Source organism: Camellia sinensis, chromosome 11, assembly GCF_055761805.1.
Source record: "Camellia sinensis isolate YWXY chromosome 11, ASM5576180v1, whole genome shotgun sequence".
Classification (NCBI taxonomy): Eukaryota; Viridiplantae; Streptophyta; class Magnoliopsida; order Ericales; family Theaceae; genus Camellia; species Camellia sinensis.
Window position 1 is genome coordinate 124,256,677 of NC_138971.1, and position 20,236 is coordinate 124,276,912.

Here is a 20,236-nt window from a genome sequence, read left to right on the forward strand (position 1 = left end):
CCTGAGTGTTGTTTTCGGACCTCTTCTCACGATTTCAGCGTGGTTAGAGTGATCTTTTCCTCGCATGATTCCAGCATGCTTGGAATTTATCTCAGGACGCGTGGAACGCGTCCCTAAGTGGTTTTCTTAGGACCTCATCTCACGATTTCAGCATGGTTTAAGTGTCCCCTTCCTCACACGATTTCAACGTGTTTGGGATTTGTTCTTCCTCCTCCCATGATTCCAGCGTGGTTAGAGTATGTCACCCTATTCATCTACTACATTATCCATTTTATCGCCTGCATCCTTTCCATGTTAAGCTTAGTCTGGCATGTGCTCATACATTTCCTTCGTTGATGCATGGTTCTGTGATAATGTATACGCACCTATTCCACTAAGAGAATTGTGGTCTGAGGGTTTCGACACCTTTTCTGTATTAGACATGGTCTGTTTTGTGTTCATACCTTTTCTAGGTAAAATGTGGTTTGGCTTACGCCTTATTCACTACATCTATTGCATCCATTGCATTGTACTTTGTTTTGTTGCATTCAGCATTTAGGATCACGATCTTTCCTCAACAGATCATTCCTCACTTATATCATACCACCCAATTACTTGTATTCTTTCTGTGAAACACATAGTTCTGCATGTGCACACGCTTATCCCACTAAGAGAATTGTGGTTTGAGGATTCCGACACCTTTTCTATGTTAAACGTAGTTTGATGTTGCATCTCCATCCCTTTATGATATTTGTGTGATTTTGCACTGCTTGTGGTTTGATTATCTCACTTGAACTGCATATCATTGCATTAGTTTGTTATATTGTGTATCATTTTGTATTCTGCCCCTAAACTACGCTGGTTTGATTCCTTGCAAAGGGATACATAGGCAACCCTCGGGTTCAACCAACTACATTTGCATTTTGTTTATTTGTCCAAGTCTTACGGCCTTGTCAAAATGGGTCATCTTTGGGCTTTGACATTCACTCACGTCATTTCATGACTCTGAGCTCTGGCAAAGAGGGGCAACTGTAGACTCCCCATTTTTTACTGCCCTTAAGACTTGGGTGCCACTGATTGCTTACTTGATGGTGCAGGCTATCTTGTGCAAAGGTTCGATTTCTTCGGCCAAGAGAGCGTCAAATCCCAACCTTATACCCTTTTGGACCAAAACTATTCAAAATGATTTTAGACCTTAAAACTCTCTCTTTCAAAATAGTTTTTGAAAAAGTTCCTACGATGTTCCGAGGCTAGCATTTCCTACGATATTACGCTTTTCGGTAAACTGAGCAAGGAAAAAGTGAAAATGAATGGAAGAGAGGTGAAATCTTTGAAAAATCTATCAAAACACCTTACTTATGGGTTTGCGGTTGAAGAAAAGAGGAGAGGAGGGAAGAAAACTAGTTGAGAAGAAGTTAGGCATGAATCTGGTTAAACGAAACTGAGCAGTCTTCACTAAAATGAGCATAACTTTTTGCACACTTAGAATTTTGATGTGAGGCTATTACCATTGGAAAGAAGACTTCCGGAGCTTCATTGTAGACATAAGAATGACCTGCAAAGGAGTCTAGATGAAGGAGATATGCCCATTTGAAGTTGGACCTAGAGAGCAGATTCTTCTACCGGCCACTGGTGAAGTGTGCTGGCCATGGGTGATGCAGTGCCGGCCTTTGATGGTCCCTGCCGGCCACCAATGATCCCCTGCCGGCCACTGGTGTCAAAAATCAGATTTTTGCAGATTTTTACCTCCAACTCTTTCCAGATTGCTCCACCTGTCCCTTTATTGATATTTTTGATGTGAGCTCACGGTTTTCTATATATAGATGGCCTATCTCTCATATTTTAAGGTTCGAAAGATTTTGGGAGCCTCTCTCTCTACAACCCTCACTCTCTACAATTCTCTCTCTCTCTAGATTTCTCTCTCTCTCTTGAACCTTTGTGCATACAAGTGTAGATACACTTCGAGTTTGCCTATCAATCCTTGATCAAACTTGACCACCTTTGAGCTGAGGTCCTAAGAAGCCTTCTTGGAGCTTTAGAAGGTGTTTTTGACTTGACTTTGTGCCTAGAATTGTTGTTTGCTTCAAGAGGTATAACCTTCACCCTTTAAGCTTGTTTTTCATACTTGTTTTTGCCATCTTTTCAAACTATTTTGGGCTTGGTTTTGAACTATTAAAACCTCTGTTTTTATGGTTTAAAAGTGTTGGTTTGAGGCTATTTTGAGTTGAGGGGTTGTCCACCCTTCTTGCTCCTTTGCTTGTTAAGCTTTTGTGCCATTATTCATCACTTTCAAACCAACTTTTCTTGAACTTTTTACCACTGATTTTTAGAGGTTCTCAGAGGCTAAAAATGATGTTTTGAGGTCCGAAAACTAGAGGGGTTAGCCACCCCTTTTCATGCTTGTTTATTAGTTCAAAAGCTCTATGTATTAGCTTATTGTCTTAGCTAGTTTTGTCTTCATTCCAGCATGTCTTTCAAATGATTTTGGGCTATAAAAACTCTGTCTTTTTGTGCTGAAGCTTGGGTCCAAAGGCCATTAAAGGTTGAGGGGTTGATAGCCTTTCTTTGTACCTTGTTTTGGAGGCCTTTGCCCTTGTGTTTCCCACCCTTGCATCATCTTTTTTAGAGCTATTTCAGTGGCTAAAAACATGTTTTGAAGTCCAAAATTAGAGGGGTTAGCCTCCCCTCCTTGTGTCTTGCTTAGTAGTCTAGCATGCTTCATGTTTTAGCCTATTATTCTAGCTTGTGTTAGCTTAATTTCAGAATGTTTTAGGCTATATTTTGGACTGTTTTACCTATGTTTTGGGTTGGTTGTTGCTTTTGAGCCTTGTGTGGCATAGTTGTAAGGTTAATTCCTTCACTAGCTCATTGTTTTAGGCCTTTAAACATGAGTTGTTTGAGTTGGTAACATGTTATAGTGTCATTTTGCATGTAATTTCAGCATACATAGCTCTATCACATTCTCATTTGTTTCACTCTATCAATTGCTTTTGAGAGTTGCTTCAAGCTTGGGATTCTTTAAGCTTGAGATTGAGATTTGTGCTTAATGGTTTTAATCCTCTTTTGAGGGTTTCTACTAACCAAAGGCATGATCTCTCCATTGCTTTACATCATCCTTTGGTTAACGCTTCTTTCTCTTTAGAGGACTCTCACTTTTGGACTAACAGGTTAAAGAATGGATCGGTAACTAAAATGAGTAAACAAAAGTAATAAGTAAAACTTGAGCAAGATAAGCATATTTCGTTGCACTGCATGTGTTCGGATCGGACGTTAATTTGAACACAAGGCAAATAGGACATCTTATACTCAATAGTGATGAAATTTGCCATTTTCCTTGGTCTCCTTCACCCTTGACTATGCATGATAGGGTGGCGGTCATTTGGTCATATTTGTGCATTTATTGAAATTGTACAACTTGGATCTTTGGCCATCATGCAATGAAATTGCTTGATTGGTGGTTTTGGATCTAAGCGTGCCACTCCTTTGAGGTTTTAAGATGATAAGGAAGGGTACAGTACAAACATACCCTTGGAAAAAACCTTTCTTTTTGCTCTGTTTGTGCTCTGTTGCAGTGTGGTGACCCAAAGCATCAATTGCCGGCAGTGCCTCGTTTCTGGCCGGCAGGGGGCCGACAGCAACCTCTCATGGCTGGTAGGCTGCTGGCAGCAACCTCCCATGGCCGGCAGGCCACTAGTGCAATCCTCAGCAAGTTTTTGGTAAGGTGGAGCAGGAAGATTTTGAAGTGTACTCAACCCTGCAAACCGAGCCTCTAAAGAGCAAAACAGAGTGCTTTTCAGGGCAAAAACCGCGCACACGCATCCTCTACTTCCCGAAGCAAAGCTGTGGTAGTGTAGTTTAGATATTTCGCATGATTAGTTTATGTACACTTGCTTTGTAGTTTAATTAATTAGCTTACTAATTAGTTAAAGTGTTGTAATAATTAGTAATTCGTTTGCTAGTTATTCTTTTGATTTGTAATAATTAGTCTAATTAGCCTAATTAGATTAGTTAGCTTAGCTTAGCTTAGATTAGCTTAGCTTTTATTCATTCGGACCCTCCTTCGCGAGGGCTCAATGTTGTAATAAGTGTGCGTGCGTGTGTGCATGTCTTCCAACCCCACGTCTTTCTCCTTTTTATTTAATTGCTTTCGATGGTTAGATTAGGGACATGTTTTGATTAGCATATCACATGCTTGCATCCATTCATTTGTCTTGCATGCACCGAGGCTCGGCGCATCATTCAAACTATATTGCAATTTCAATACACTTCTTTGAATACGTGTTTAAAAGCATGTTGTTCAAGTTGCTTCGTATGTCATATTAGTAGCCAAGCCTATTAGTTGCACTATTGCATGTGTTTCTTTAGGCATATTATATATTTAGGATTATGCATTCTTTCTAACTAGTTTTTGTTTTGGCTTGGAGTACTCGATAAGCTTGTACGCTTTAGCATGCTTGCATGAGTGTGATTGCCATATTGCCATGATTTACATGCATGCCATGAGACTATGTGCTTATTTGCTAAATTGTTCGAATGCCTGTGGATGAAGGCTTTATTGTTTGAATTGGAGCAATTTAACGAATGCGTATTTTAAGCCCACTTTGCGAAGTGGCAAATCATGTTTTAATCCCACTTGAGGTGGTAAATCCGCATTTTAGCCCACTTAAGGGTGGCAACTTCAAACATTTTTTCAAAAACAAACACGAGTTGAGTTGTTCCAATTCTTGCGATTTTAGTCTATACTTGCTTGTGCGCGTCACATGGTAAAATTAGCTAATAACCGGAATAAGAGCGCATGAGGTTTGTAAAAGAGCATATCATGATTAGTAGAGGCCGATCTTTGATCGGGTGAGCAAGGGTGCTCATTTCAGGACCTTCCCCTCTCGTACCCAACTTCCCGAGCCGAGGCAACCTTGGTGATGACGGACACATGGCCTTTAGCACGAGTCAGGGTTTCCTAAATTTCCCAAAAATAAAACATTTAGGTTGCGACTCTGTAATCTGGCAAAGCAGTCTAGTTTTGGCATTATTTGATTCAAAATTGATTTTCCAGATTTGCCGGATTGGACTCTTTGGTGATTATCAGTTTCACATTGCACTTGTGAGACTAGATTCAGAACCGCAAGTAGAGTCCGAGCTGTGAGGGCCTTTCTTTTCAAACCCCTTTTTCCGAAAGGCAGGGGCGTAGAAAAAGACGAGCCCACACACGTGTTCGGATCGGATGTTAATTCGAACACGAGAAAAATCGGATGGAACGTGCCACTTTTCTTGGTCACCATCACCCTTGATCATACATGATAGGGTTGTAGTTTTGTTGAGTCTTGTTTTGTACTCATTAAGCTTGTACAAGCTTGGTTTCTTAGCCATCATGCATGGAAATGCTTGCCTCTGTTTGCTCTCTGGTGCAGTAAAAAATGAAGTTCGGAGCAAGGGTGGCCGACCGGCCACCAGTAGCAGCCGACCGGCCACCAATGGTAGCTGACAGCCACCATTGGTACTCGACCAGCCATCAATAAAAAAAATTGCTCTTTCTGGAAGTTGGCAGCACTGTTGGTGAGCAAAAATGTGCAAACAGAGGCTACAATGGCAAGGTGGTGGATTTTCGGGAGGAAAACAACCAAGCATGCATGCGTCCCTCGCTCTCGAGGCCATTAATTACTTTAGTTAACTTAGAATAGCTAGTTAATTCAAGTGTTGTACTTAATTAGTTAGTGTAACTAATCATTCAATTCTGATTTGTAATATTTAATTAGCTTAGAATAAGTTAGTTAATTTGTTTTGATTGTTGTAATAATTAGCTTAGAATAGTTAATTTGTTTCATTGTGTTGTAATAGTTAGCTTAATTAGCATAGCTAGTTAGCTTATTCATTCAGACCCTCCTTCACAAGGGGATAATGTTGTAATAACCCCACATCTTTCTCCTTTTTATTTAATCACTTTTGATGATTAGATTAGGAACATTTTCAATTAGCATACCTTATGCTTGCATGTTTGCATCCATACATTTGTCTTGTATGCACCGAGGCTTGGCGCATCATTCAAACTGCATTGTTATTTCAATACTTCTTTGAATACGTGTTTCAAAGCATGCTTTCAAAGTGTTGCAAATACCATGATTAAGTAGCCAAGCCTATTAATTGCATTATTGCATGCGTTGCATTAGGCATTTTGTATAGTTAGGATCATGCATCTTTCTAACTAGTTTTTTGTTTTGGCTTTGAGTACTTCGTGAGTTTTATGCTTTAGGATACTTGCATCAGTGTGATTGCCATATTGCCATGTGTAGACACCCCATTTTTGACCGTGCTCAAGACTTGGTTGTGCTTGCAGGTACATCCAGCCACAAGTTCGATTTCTTGTCGAGTACTTGCCTTTCACGACAGAACGTCACAGGTTTGAGCTTTCCAAGCCCTGTATCCTTTCTGCCCCATTTTTGGACCCTGTGTGGGTACTTTCAGCATGCTTCTCATGGTGTACTGCTGGCCACTCTCTGCCACTGCCGGCCATGCATTTATTCCTACCTGCCATTGATGAAGCCTGCTAACTATCAATGAGGCATTGCCGGCCACCACTGATGGCCGGCAGAACACCTTGTCTCAGCAGATTTCATGCCAGATCTTTTGAGCCGGCTGGTTTTCACTCATCCCTCCTCCATACACGCGTATGGAGGGATGAAGCCCTTTTCAAGCTTGTTTAACAAGCTTTGCTTTGCATGCCTCTAGATAAGGAGAGGCTCCTCCTCCCTTACAGAGGTTCAGCAATTTTTGAGAAGATATCTCTCTCTCTCTCTATATTTCTCATTCTGTCTCTCTATATTGTGTTTGTTTATGCCTTAAAGTGCATTTTCCTCTCACTTTTGCACTACAACACCTAGTGATACACCACCATATTCGAGTTGAGGTCCTTGGGAGTGTTGTTTGAGCTCTGAAAGTTGGTTTTTGGCCTCGGAGGTTGCTGGTTTCGAAGTTGTGCTTCAAGGATGAGTGTATTCCCCTTTTAAGCTTTTATTTGTATACCATATTGGTCATCCTTGCATATTATTTTAGGCCTTGCTTTCAGCTGAAAAAAGTTCTGTATTTAAGTGCTTTTGATGGTTGTTTAAGGCCTCTTTGGTGTTGAGGGTGTTCTACCCTCTTGTGTGCCTTGTTTGGCCTTGTTTTGAACCATGTCTTAAGGCCTTTGAGTTAGTCTTTATTTGGCCTTTTAGCCATTGAAATCTATAAATCAGAGGGGGTGATCCCCTTTCTTCTTGTTTTGTTTGCTTGTGTTATTGACCTATCAAATGAGCATGTATCTCTATACTTTTGAGGCATGGTGTGAGCTTGTTTTTGTGAGTTTTTAGGTCTGACATGACTCTGTTTTTGGCTGGTTTGGTTGTCTCTTGAGTGGCTCATACACTTATAGGGTAATTTTGCCTTGTTAGCCTAACATGCTTTATACTTTGATCCGTTATTCTAGCATGTTTTGGCTCTATTCCAGCAAGTTTTCACTCTTGTTTTAACATGTTTTAGCTTTGTTTTGTGGCTTCTTGGTCGAATGATACTTGTCATGCATGCTTGTAGTGCAAAAGCTTTGACTAGCCTTGAGTTTTGAGGAATCTTGCATGCTTAACTTAAGGTATTTGCATGTTTTGGCATCATTTAGAATGACATTTTGGAACATATAGTGTTGTTGCACTTCCATATTTTTCACTCTTTAAGTGCTCTTGAGAGTTGTACCTTTATGCCTTATTTGTGAGCCATTGCATGAGCCTCATTTTCTTGCCTTTCAGGCCATCATCTCAGTCTATTTTTGCTACTGTTTTGGCCTGCATAGGGTCTGTTTGGGGTTGGCTTGGCCATTTGAGCATTTTCTTGCATGCCTCTAGTGTAATACACTTCACTAGCTTGGATACTTAGGCCTTTCAACATGCATTACATGGTTTATTTGCATGATTCCAAGTCATTTTGCATGTCATATCAGTGCTGGAACATATGCCATTGCACTCCATATATCACTCTTTCAATGACTTTGAGAGTTGAGCATTTTGCCTTGTTTGTGGCCTAGCTTGCATGCATGTTTGTATAGTCCTTTGAGCTTCTATCTTAGCATGTTTTGCCACTGTTTTGGGCATGGTGTAACTTTGTTTTACGCTGGTTTGGATGTTTGAGCAATGTAATGCATGCTTATAGTGCTATCCTCTTCACTAGCATTGGTATTCTTAGCCCCTTAATATGTTGTGCATGATTGCTTGCATGTTAGAATAGTGCATTTCATGCCAAGATTAGCATGTTGTTTGCATGTCATGTTGTTTGCATGTTTTGCATTACGTTCAATCGGATGTCATATTGAATGCAAGGAAGATTGGTTCATTTCATACTTGAAGTGATGAAATGAGCCAATCTCCCTTAGTCTCTATTTCCTTTGATTCCTCATGATAAGGAGATGGTCTTGATGTCTTATTTGTCATGTATTTATTGAAATTTGTACAAGTTGGATCTTTGGTCATCATGCATCGAGATGCGTGATTAATGGTCTTGGATCCGATTATGCCTCTCTCTTGATGTTTTAAGGTGATATGAAGTGGCATAGTGTGTACATACCCTTGGGAGACCCTCCATTTTCTTTATTTTGTGCTCTGCTGCAGCTTGGTGTCACAGCACACCAGTGGCCGGCACCCTCTTATTATTGGCCGGCAGATCTTTATTTGTGGACGGCAGTGTGCACTCTTGGTCGACAGGGAGGTCGACAGCATCTCCTCATGGCCGGCAGGCCACTGGTCCACTCCTCAGCACTGTTTTGGTGAGATCCAGTAGCTAGTTCTCAAGGACACCCCGCAGACAGCCTCTAAATAACATTTGGAGAGCTTTTTGGGACGAGAATCGAGAGCATGCATCCTTCCTTGTTCAAGGCAGAGCTGAGGCAGCCTGATTTAGTGATTTACTTGTTAATTAGCATTCGGTGTTATAACTTAATTAATTTGTTTAATTAGTTTTGCGATGTAATAATTACTTGTAGCTAGTTATTCAATTTGGTTGTGTAATAATTAGTCTAATTAGAAATTATTAGATTAGTTGATTAGCTTAGTGTAGTTAGCTTAGTGTATTTATTCGGACCCTCCTGCGAGAGGGCATATTGTTGTAATAAGCGTGCGTGTGTGTGATGCATGTCTTCCAACCCCCATTTCTTTCTCCCTTTTACTTACCTGCTTTTGATGGTTAGTCTTAGGGCATATTTCAATTAGCACACTTATGATTCACATGCGTGCATCATTCATCTGTCTTGCATGCACCGGGCTTGGCGCATCATACTAACTGCATTGTATTTCAATACTAATTTGAATACATGTTACCTAGTTGCATTTCATATGCCATCTTAGATAGCCGAGCCTATTTTAGTTGCATTTTTGCATGTGTTGCATTAGGCATTGTTGACATAGCTAGGATCATGCATTGATTACTAACTAGCTCTTGTTTTGGCTTGGAGTAGACTATAAGTGTTTATGCTTTAGCATCCTTGCATGAGTGTGAGTGTTGCCATGATAGCATGCTTGCCATGAGGCTAACTGCTTATGTGTTTAAATGCTTGAATGCCTGTGGATGACGGTTAGATTGCTTGAATTGGAACAATTCATCAAAATGCGAGTTTTTAAGCCACTTGATAGTGGCAAAATTATGTTTTTCTAAGCCCACTTGAGGCTGGCAAACCCCATGACTTAGCCTACTTGTGGGTAGCACTTTCAAACCATTTTCAAACAAACAAACATCAGATATTTTGTTCCAACTTAGGCGATCTAGTCTATACTTGTATGATGTGCGCATCACATAGTAAGCTAGCTAATAAACTGGAATAAGAACACATGTGTTTTAAAAAACAACATATCATGTTAGTAAAGGCCGATCTTTGATCGGGTGAGCGGGAGTACTCATTGCATGACCTTCCCCTCTCGTACCCAAGTTCCCGAGCCGAGGCAACTTTGGTGATGACGGACACGTGGCCTTAGGCACGAGTCAGGACTTTCTAAATTTCCCAAAATAAAACATTTAGGTGACGACTCTGTATCTGGCAAAGCAATCCATGTTTGACACTTCTTTACAAAAATCAGTTTTCCAAAACGATTTGCTGGATTTGGACTCTTTGGTGATTTATCGGTCTTGCATTGCACTTTGTGAGATTAGATTCAAAGCCATGACATTGAGTCCGAACTGTAGTAGCTAAAACCACATTTCGTGCCTTCGCGCATGGGGCCGTGACGTTCGGGCTCATCTACACCATGATTCCCATGCTTGCCATGAGGCTATGTGCTTGTTTGCTAAACTGAATGAATGCCTGTGGATGAAAACTTTGTTGTTTGAATTGGAACGATTCAACAAATGTGAGTTTTAAGCCCACTTTGTTATGGCAAATCATGTTTTAAGCCCACTATGTTTGGTGGCAAATCCGCATTTTTAAGCCCACTTGAGGGTGGCAAATTCAAACCATTTTCAGAAACAAGCATGAGTTGAATTGTTCCAAGTCTTGCAATTTTAGTCTATACTTGCTTGTGCGTATCACATAGTAATGTTAGTGTCACGACCCAAACCCACCCCTATAGGTTTAGCATCGTAACCGGCCAGTAATCCTAGGATTACCGAAGGCCTCTAAGACAGATTAACATAATATTAGGGGCTAACGGAAGCAAATAACAATGTTTAATGTCCATTGAGCTGTGCAGACTTATGTGAGACAGAAAAATTTTAAACTTTTTTTTTTATATATATATACATATATACACATCATCTTTAAGTTATTATATATATAAGACTAGACAAAAAGAGACTTAGCCTTGTTTACAAAATACACAAGACTTGTTCAACCAAACACGAAAACAAAACTTAAACTTTAAATCGGATAGCCATAATCACTCGACATATCCGGAACCTCCACGGGAGGCACATAGGTTGGTTGACGAAATCAGATTCTAGGCAGATGCCTCTAAGCCTAGTCACGCGCCTGATCGCCACTACTACAAAAATAGATAAAGATCACACTTTTTTTGTGTGATGTTTGTTATTTAATCACACCTTTTTAGTTTTATTAAAGTGTGATCTTTGGGAGTGTGATTAAAAGGGGTCATTTTTAATCACACTTTTTAAGTGTGATTAATAATATTTAGATCACACCTTTTAAGTGTGATTAATAACATTTAGATCACACCTTTTAAGTGTGATTAATAAGATTTAGATCACACCTTTTAAGTGTGATTGATAAGATTTAGATCACACCTTTTAAGTGTGATTAAAAACATTTAGATCACACCTTTTAAGTGTGATTGATAAGATTTAGATCACACCTTTTAAGTGTGATTGATAATATTTAGATCACACCTTTTAAGTGTGATTAATAAGATTTAGATCACACCTTTTAAGTGTGATTGATAACATTTAGATCACACCTTTTAAGTGTGATTGATAAGATTTAGATCACACCTTTTAAGTGTGATTGATAACATTTAGATCACACCTTTTAAGTGTGATTAAAAACATTTAGATCACCCCTTTTAAGTGTGATTGATAATATTTAGATCACACCTTTTAAGTGTGATTAATAACATTTAGATCACACCTTTTAAGTGTGATTAAAAATATTTAGATCACACATTTTAAGTGTGATTAATATCATTTGGATCACACCTTTTAAGTGTGATTAAAAATATTTAGATCACATCTTTTAAGTGTGATTAATAACATTTAGATCACATCTTTTAAGTGTGATTAATAACTAATAAAACCTGTGATAATAAACATTTAGATCACAGATTTTGAGTGTGATTAATATCTAATAAAACACGTGATTAATAATCAGATAAAGTCACATGTTATATGCATTTGAAGAATGTAATACACACTATATACTATATTTTGAATCACAACCAAATATGGAATGGAATAACGTCATATATTTCATAAATAAAAGTTAAATGTTCAAAAAGTATATACCAAAGAATTAGTAAAAAGTTTTTAACTGTGCTTACATATATTAAAAAAAAAAAAAAAAACTTGAAAAAACTAAGTTGTTGAATTCTTTGACCACATTTTGCATTTCTCCAATAAATTTCTGACCTGAAAAATAAAAACACAAATTAATTCAGAAACCACTAGAAGCATATGAATAAACTTAATATTTTTGTAGAGACTTACAAAAGACAAAATCGAACATTTTCTCATCACACTGACTCTTCATCTCCTGCATCAATAGAAAAGGAATAACAACTTTGATTGTTACTAATATAAAATATTTGGATTACCATATATAAATATGACATATACATAGAATCAATAAATCCAAAATGAAAATCTTCAATGTATGAGCAGATATTTTAAAGTCATAAAATCAAATATACATAAAATCAACAAATCTAAAATGAAATCTTGAAGTGATTATACAACTAAAGAAATTGTTGATTAGTAATTTAAAGAATGGAAATTATATCATACTTACATTGCATTTCAACTCATATTCTTTAGTACGAAATTAATCCATTCAACTCGCACTTCATCAAGTTCAGTTTCCGTGTAAGTCTTTTTTCCATTGAACTACAAGAGGTTATTTACAAACAATTTGATAATGAAGAAGATGTACAAGTATCATGAATATAATCGTAATAAAAGTTTAGAATTTATCTCACATTTTGTTTTCTTAGGATGCTTTGATCTCTAATGAGGTCTTTCATATACCGCATTACATAAAACCCACATTCCACGTTTGTAGGTTGTTGCGGGGACTATATAAAAGCATTTTTATTATTATTAGAAACTATATATAAAGTGTCATGATCAAGCTAAACAATCATTAGCATAATATAAGTATGATAAAATTAGAGAAAATGATATTGATTACCTGAACTACTTTCCAAACTGGATTGGTCCTCCTCCTCTTTTGGATAGTTTCATAAATTTTCAAAGCACTTTACAAAAGAAATTCCAAATGTCAAAATATTTTTAGAGTAACTCAAATTGCTTAAAAATGTACGAACTAGCCAAACTTACGTGTTTATTACAATTTCAGAGCTTGTGTTTATTTTAGAATTAATCGGATCAAGTAAGTACACAATCATCAATGTTAGATCAATGACTAACAATATCCAATGGTACCTACAATTGAACAAGTCACAAGTATAAGCTTAATAAGTTTATTATCATTTGAACACATGAAATAAATAGTTTTAGATAATTACCCAATATTATAAGGAATTAAAACCAATTGTTCTAGCATAGCCTCCTCTAATCTTCTTGCAAGCAACACTGATTTTGATTTCTCCCCGGCCATAGTTTTTCCACTAACGACACAAGGGTTAACAAATACAAATTGTTTCCTCCAATTGGAAGCCTTCAACACTTGATGGAGATGACTAATAAAATAAACAAATTTTAATTAAATTCGTAATTCATAAAATCTGCAGAAATAACTATTGATGTAGCAAATTTCCTTACCTTATGTACAACATGATACATGTAACAGATAATTCTTTTACATGACATATGTACTCCATGTCTACTCTTTGAAGTTGGATATTGATCTCCTCCCCAAATATGTCTTTCTCTAGTGGAATGTCTATGGCTTCATCATACTTGATATGCTCAACTAATGAAACAAAAGATTGAATGGACTCTTGATATTTTCCACATTCAACATTAATTGAAGCTCCCTAAGTTTAAAATTTTCAAAATAAACAAATATAAGTCAACTTTAACTTTAAGAAATTGTAATAAAGTTTTTAAGTTTAAATATTTTACCTCATCACCGACCAATACAAGATTTTTGGGCCAAGCAACAAAAAATCCCACTGCTTCTCCAACAATAAGCATCTCATCTGGGATAGGTATAGGAAGAGGGGCATCTTTTTGAATAACAACTTCAATAGACACACGTACATTGGATTCTCCTAATGGCACCGTATGAATGGCTTCATTGTGTTCAATTCTCTCATACACCGTACCATGAGCAACAATATTTTCAATGGAACCTATCGCAAGTTTACATGGTTTGCCCTATAACACAAAGTTAAAAATGTAACTTCTAATAATATCACTAGCGATATTAGAAATTATAACATCAATAGATAAAAACTACACACCTTTCTCTTATTTTGTTTAGGATCTTGAGGTGGAATGTCGTCCTTAGTTCTCACCATATTTTCTTCTAATAAAGAATCATGCTGAAAATTGCCTCTACCACCACTTTTCAATGTGTTTGAACATTTGCTCTATAACAAACACACAGATAACAACAAAAGCACTAATAAAATTACTAACAGTATTAGAAAATATAACTTTAGGTGTTCTAAATGCTACACACCTTTATAATCTTTTGGGTAAGAGCTTGGGGTGGAATGTCATCCTTAGTTCTTACTCTGTTTTCTGTTAAGAGAAAATCAGGCTGAAAATTTCCTTCATAACCACTTCTTAAGATGTTTGAACTAACATTTTCAGATTCTGGTGTATATGGTATTTGTTGTTCCATTGCAGTAAGCCTAGCTTGCAATTGTACCACCACTGCCTCAAGATCATTACACTTCTTCTCCCAATGTAATTGATTCCCACGTCTAGGCAAGTGAAAGTAGGTGCTAGGTGTGACAGAATTTCCTACACCCCTTACTCGACTAGAAGATTCAGGAGTACCCAATGCCATAGTCAGAATGTCATTGCATCCTTCAATCTTTAAACTCCCATCACTTTTTTGTTTGGTCAACTCATCCTAGAATAATACATTACTATATAAGAAAGATGAACAGTCAAGATAATATAAAATAAATGCAATCAGTACATACAAATATCTTACAATTCTCGCAGCTTGTTCCATAATTGTCTTGTCATCATATTCTCCATTTTTATTTTGACGAGCCTTTTTCCATAGAATGCTTCTGTCCAAATCTTCAGTAGATCCGGTCATACGTTTCTGTCAATTAAACATACATCAATTTTTCAAAATAATGATATCAAAATTGTTATTAAATAATAAAATTTATAACTACTTACATAGTCTTCTTGAAAGCGAGCATAGCCCTTTCGACTAATTCTATGGTTATACTTATTTTGACTTCGTCTCCATTTCTGAACCTGGCTCAAAATCTTTGAAAATGTAACACACAAAATTAATCCAAATGTATAGCATTTAATATTTTTTTTAGGTGAATAAGTCATAAAATAAAACATAAAATTTACAAGATTACAATACGAAGTTTGATGGGTCTAGCATTTAATACTGACATTTTAAATAACTAAAGTTTGATTATTTTTACCTCAAATTCTTCTGATAGTCGCCTTACAAGAAATGAGTCCCAATGTCTTTGTTCAATGAATCCATAAATTGCTGGTGGGTTTGATATGATCTCAGGATTGGACTTGTTTTCACGTATGTACTTGGTAAGTTCTTTCTTGAATGTCCTCCATTTTGAACAAATTGAAGATAACACATTTTTCTTACTTCTTTCATCCACTTTGTATGTCAACTAAGTAGTCAAAAAATATAACGTTATAAAATTCTAATTTTGATTGCACTTAAATACATGTTTAAGTGTCTTACTTACCTCCACACAACTCCATAATTTTTCTTTCAGTTCAGCTGGCACCTCAAACCAGTCTTTATAGCATATCGGAATCATTGTGCGAGCCAACACCCCATGATAGCTTGAACATTTGATTGAATTGTTTCCAATCAATTGACCATTCTCGTTATAGTCAATGGCTTTTCGTACACCAGAACTCCTATCCTTTATGACATCCGGTAATGTTGTCGAACCTCTGCCTTTTCTTTTATTAGATGTTGGTTTTGTTGCTGGTAACCATGCATCCTCTCCATCAGTAGGCAGGACATGAGAAGTATCCATCCTGTGAATAAAATAAAATAAAAATTTAAGAAAAAATGTCAAATAGTTAGACAATTAAATATAAAGACATGAAGAAAATGAATATAAGTCAAACATTTTAACATGAAAATACAATACTTAGACATACATTCTTACAAAGACATTTTTTTTTCATCATGGATTATCGAGCCAAGTTCCCTCACAATCTCCTCGCATGTAAGATGACATAGAATCATCAACCACATCTAATGATTCAACTTCTGGCAAAACTTTTGTAAAGCCATGATGTTCTATACAAAAATCATTGAACTCATCATCCTTTTCACAAGAATATTGTTTTTGAGGAGGTTCTAGCACAACTGACCATCTCGGATCAAGTTGATCTTGTACATAAAAAACTTGCTTAGCTTGGGAAGCCAAAATGAAGGGATCGTCTTTATGGCCTATCCTCCCTAACTCAACTAATGTGAAACCCAACTCATCCACTCTAATTCCCTTTGTGTTGTCAACCCAATCACACTTAAATACCGGAATCTTGAACATATTGTAGTCAAGTTGCCATATCTCAATAATAACTCCATAGTAACTCATATCAGTAAACACTGGGTTCTTATCCTTGTAACCTGTCACATGCATTGTTGTTGCCACTAAACTAACTCCACTGTTTTGGCTAACTCGTGAGTTATCCCGATCTTTTGTGTGATAACGGCAACCATTGATGATATAGCCAGGGAATTTTATAACATCCAATCGAGGTCCTTGTGCTATCCACTTCAGGTTATTTGAGATATTATTTTGGCCACTTAATTCCTTTGAGACCTGTATATGGTTGAATAGTTAGGTAACTTTTTCTTAATAATATTTGCTATTAGAAAAAGATAAATGTTGAATTACCCCAATACCTTTTCACGAAGCCAATACATAAATGTTTTATTATGCTCAATTTGTAGCCATTTTTGACTTTGTGATTGACGATGATATTTTAGCTTCAACCAAGCCATATGCTCCCTATCAAATCATCAATAAAGCAATATATTATGAGATAAATCTCTAACTTGTGAGAATACAATTATACAAAAATGTACATGAAATATTCTTACTCAACGTATGGTTGAATGTCACTTGTATTTTCTAACACATAACGATGTGCTTGCTCCCATTCATTACGATCAACAGTAACAACATAACCACTTGATAAAGGCCTTCCAATTTCTATATCATCATCAACTGTCATGTTCCTATTAGAAGGAATCCCGATTGCATCCACTCCAGATAAGTACTCTGCACAAAACTCAACAGCTTCTTCTACAATGTAACTTTCAGCAATGCAACCTTCAGGACAATTACGATTACGAACATAACCCTTTAAGATCTTCATGAACCTCTCAAATTGGTACATCCATCTAAAGTGAACTGGTCCACAAAGTCGAACTTCTCTAACAAGATGCACTGTCAAATGCACCATGATATCAAAGAACGAAGGTGGCAAGTACTTTTCAAGCAAACACAATGTGACCACAAGCTCTTTTTGAATCTCATCTAATTTTCCCACATCCACCACTTTGCTACAAATAGCATTGAAAAAGAAACATAACCTGATAATGGCATGTCTCACATGCTTAGGTAACACAGATCGTATTGCCACAGGTAGTAACTGTTGCATCAATACATGACAATCATGTGATTTTAGACCATAAAGTTTCAAATCTTGCATTGATACACGACTTCCCAAATTTGAAGAGTATCCTTCTGGAACCTTCAATTCCAATAATGTTGTACATACTCTTCTTTTCTCCTCCTTAGACAATGTGTAACATGCTGGAGGCAAGTATGTTCGCTTCTCCCCAATTTGTGGTGCCAATTCTTCACGCAAACCCATTTCTACAAGATCAAGGCGAGAATTAATTCCATCCTTTGTTTTTCCTGGAATATTAAGTAACGTACCAATGAGGCTCTCACACACATTCTTCTCAATATGCATAACATCCAAATTATGTCGAACATGTAAGTACTTCCAATATTCAAGATCAAAGAATAATGATTTCTTCTTCCAACATTTTGTACCACCAACATGTAACGCTTTTTTATTTTTCTTTCCCCATATGGTTACAAGCCCTTCAACCGTATTTAATATCTCCTCCCCAGTTAACGGTATTGGGGCTAATCCAAACTCTTGCTCACCATTAAAAGCCTTTTTTTGCCTCCGATATGGATGATAGCGTGGAAGAAATTTTCTATGGCCAACATACGTGTTCTTCTTACCATATTTTAATCTGTGAGAACATGTTCCTTCACTACAAATTGGACAAGCATAATATCCCTTTACAGTACAACCGCTCAAATTACCTAATGCTGGAAAGTCGTTAATTGTCCACAACAATATAGCCTTCAGCCTGAAGTGTTCTTCTTTATAAGCATCATAAGCTTCAACACCTACCTCCCACAACATTTTCAAATCATCAATTAGTGGTGCCAAATAAACATCAATGTCATTACCAGGTTGTTGTGGACCTGATATTAACAATGATAACATCATAAATTTCCTCTTCATACATAACCACGGTGGAAGATTATAGGTAATCATTATAACTGGCCAACAACTATACCTACTGCTAAGGGAACTGTGTGGATTTATTCCATCTGCAGAAATAGCTAATCGAAGGTTTCTTGGCTCTGCAGCGAAATCTGGCCACTTGTGGTCTACTAACTTCCATGATGGAGAATCCGCTGGGTGACACATTGTGCCATCATAATCTCTTTCGTGAGCATGCCATGTCAAATCCTTCGCTATTTTTGCTGATTGAAACATCCTTCGAAACCTTGGGATAGGTGGAAAATACCATAAAACTTTTGCAGGCACATCCTTTCTTATTTCAGTGGAATTCTTCTTCAACTTCCATCTGGATGTACCACATGTAGGGCATGAAGTTGCATCTTTGTACTCCTTTCTATAGAGTATGCAATCATATGGACATGCATGTATTTTCTCATATCCCATTCCCAATGCAGCAAACGTCTTCCCAGCCTCATACATGGATGATGGTATTTCATTGTTCAATGGCAGCATATCACCCAACAACGTCAGTAGGTCTGAAAACCCAGTGTGAGATAGGCTATTCGTAGTTTTGAAGTTATACAGTTTAACCAATGCAGATAACTTGGTAAACTTTGTGCAACCTGGATACAATGGTTTTTCGGCATCTTCAAGTAATTTCTTAAACACTTCAGGATCAGCCGTGCAATGATCGTATGCATCTTGAACCATTTCTATTGTTTCAGCTACATTGTCTGTGGGAGACGGGTCAAATTGTTGTTGGGAAAAATCTTGTTCATTTAAACATGGTGATGTCCCACTAGTGATTGCTTCTCCATGCCATATCCATGTGGTATAACTTTGGTCAACACCATTGAAAAAGAGATGATTTCTAATCTCTCGAATAGGTTGGCTTCTCAAGTTTCCACAGACCTTGTAAGGACAACGTATGGATTGAAGATCACTTGCACGGATCATAGCAAAATTAAGAAATTGTTCAACTCCATTCTCATAGTCTTTTGATCTTCTATCCTTGGACATCCAAGATTTGTCCATTTTAAATGTATTTTTGAATACCTATACCAACAAAGAAATTAGAATATAAAATAATAAACTAGAGGCTACACAGTTGATAACCTTAAAGGAATGTCATTGCTAAGGCATAATTTCTTTGATAGAACATTAAATGCCTCAAGCAAACTTGCAACAAATAAATAAATAAATTACAAGATCTTATAACAAATAATTTATCTGATCTATGAATAATTGCAAAGTTAAAAAAAAGAAAAAAATAATAATTCCATAAAGTCTAAACAATTCCGTAAAGTATAAACAATGGTGGGATTGGGTGAAGCTCAAGATGAAGGAGAGAAAAATGCTCATAATGTGGAGTGCAAAAGGATTTTTTTTCATCCATTAAACATGGGTGGTGGTTTACATATTTTATCCAAAAATGCTATCTTATCCATACCTGAATCTGAATTAATGAATAGATTTAAGAGTAATTTAGTCGAAATCCTTTCATTGGATCATTGTTTGGTGAAAAGAATAACCCAATTTATTTATTTTTTTCATAATCCTCTAAGGAGAAAACACATAATTGAATAAGAACAAAATAAAATATCTTTTTTTTCTTTTCTATTTTTCCCTTTCTTGGACAATATTGCCAGAGAAACATGTTACTGTGAACCAAAATAACATGTTATTCTCAAATAGAGTAATTATCACATAGAGTAACATATTACTGTCAAACAGAGTAACATTGTTTACATTAATTTTAACAGTAATAATTACATAAATCTTATTTGATAGATCTTAATAAGAGAATTCTAAAAATATTAATTTTATTAAAAATCAACATTTACATCAAAAGTTATATTATTTTAAAATTTAATAT

At 36.6% G+C, this 20,236-nt stretch overlaps 3 protein-coding genes across 4 annotated transcripts; all 3 read right to left on the bottom strand.

Moving 5' to 3' along the window:
• Positions 1-12,438: 12,438 nt before the first annotated feature.
• On the bottom strand, positions 12,439-14,230 carry LOC145803237 (uncharacterized). Of its 2 annotated transcripts, none has more exons than XM_082896533.1 (8): positions 14,076-14,230; positions 13,735-13,989; positions 13,432-13,646; positions 13,176-13,277; positions 12,988-13,092; positions 12,839-12,905; positions 12,627-12,722; positions 12,439-12,534 (listed from the first exon to the last, which is right to left on the bottom strand). In XM_082896533.1, the coding sequence occupies exons 1-8, from the start codon at positions 14,130-14,132 to the stop codon at positions 12,448-12,450; spliced, it is 984 nt and encodes a 327-aa protein (XP_082752659.1). In that variant the 5' UTR covers positions 14,133-14,230; the 3' UTR covers positions 12,439-12,447. The 2 variants fall into 2 exon arrangements, with proteins under 2 accessions (XP_082752659.1, XP_082752658.1); XM_082896532.1 differs by having other exon boundaries at positions 13,176-13,349.
• A 51-nt stretch (positions 14,231-14,281) lies between these two features.
• On the bottom strand, positions 14,282-15,084 carry LOC145802604 (uncharacterized). The gene is made up of 3 exons (XM_082895363.1): positions 14,977-15,084; positions 14,780-14,896; positions 14,282-14,695 (listed from the first exon to the last, which is right to left on the bottom strand). Exons 2-3 carry the CDS (start codon positions 14,888-14,890, stop codon positions 14,282-14,284), a joined length of 525 nt encoding a protein of 174 aa, XP_082751489.1. The 5' UTR covers positions 14,891-14,896; positions 14,977-15,084.
• Positions 15,085-15,980: 896 nt separating this feature from the next.
• On the bottom strand, positions 15,981-19,395 carry LOC145802605 (uncharacterized). The gene is made up of 3 exons (XM_082895364.1): positions 16,907-19,395; positions 16,709-16,814; positions 15,981-16,625 (listed from the first exon to the last, which is right to left on the bottom strand). Exons 1-3 carry the CDS (start codon positions 19,393-19,395, stop codon positions 15,981-15,983), a joined length of 3,240 nt encoding a protein of 1,079 aa, XP_082751490.1.
• Between the last annotated feature and the right edge of the window lie 841 nt (positions 19,396-20,236).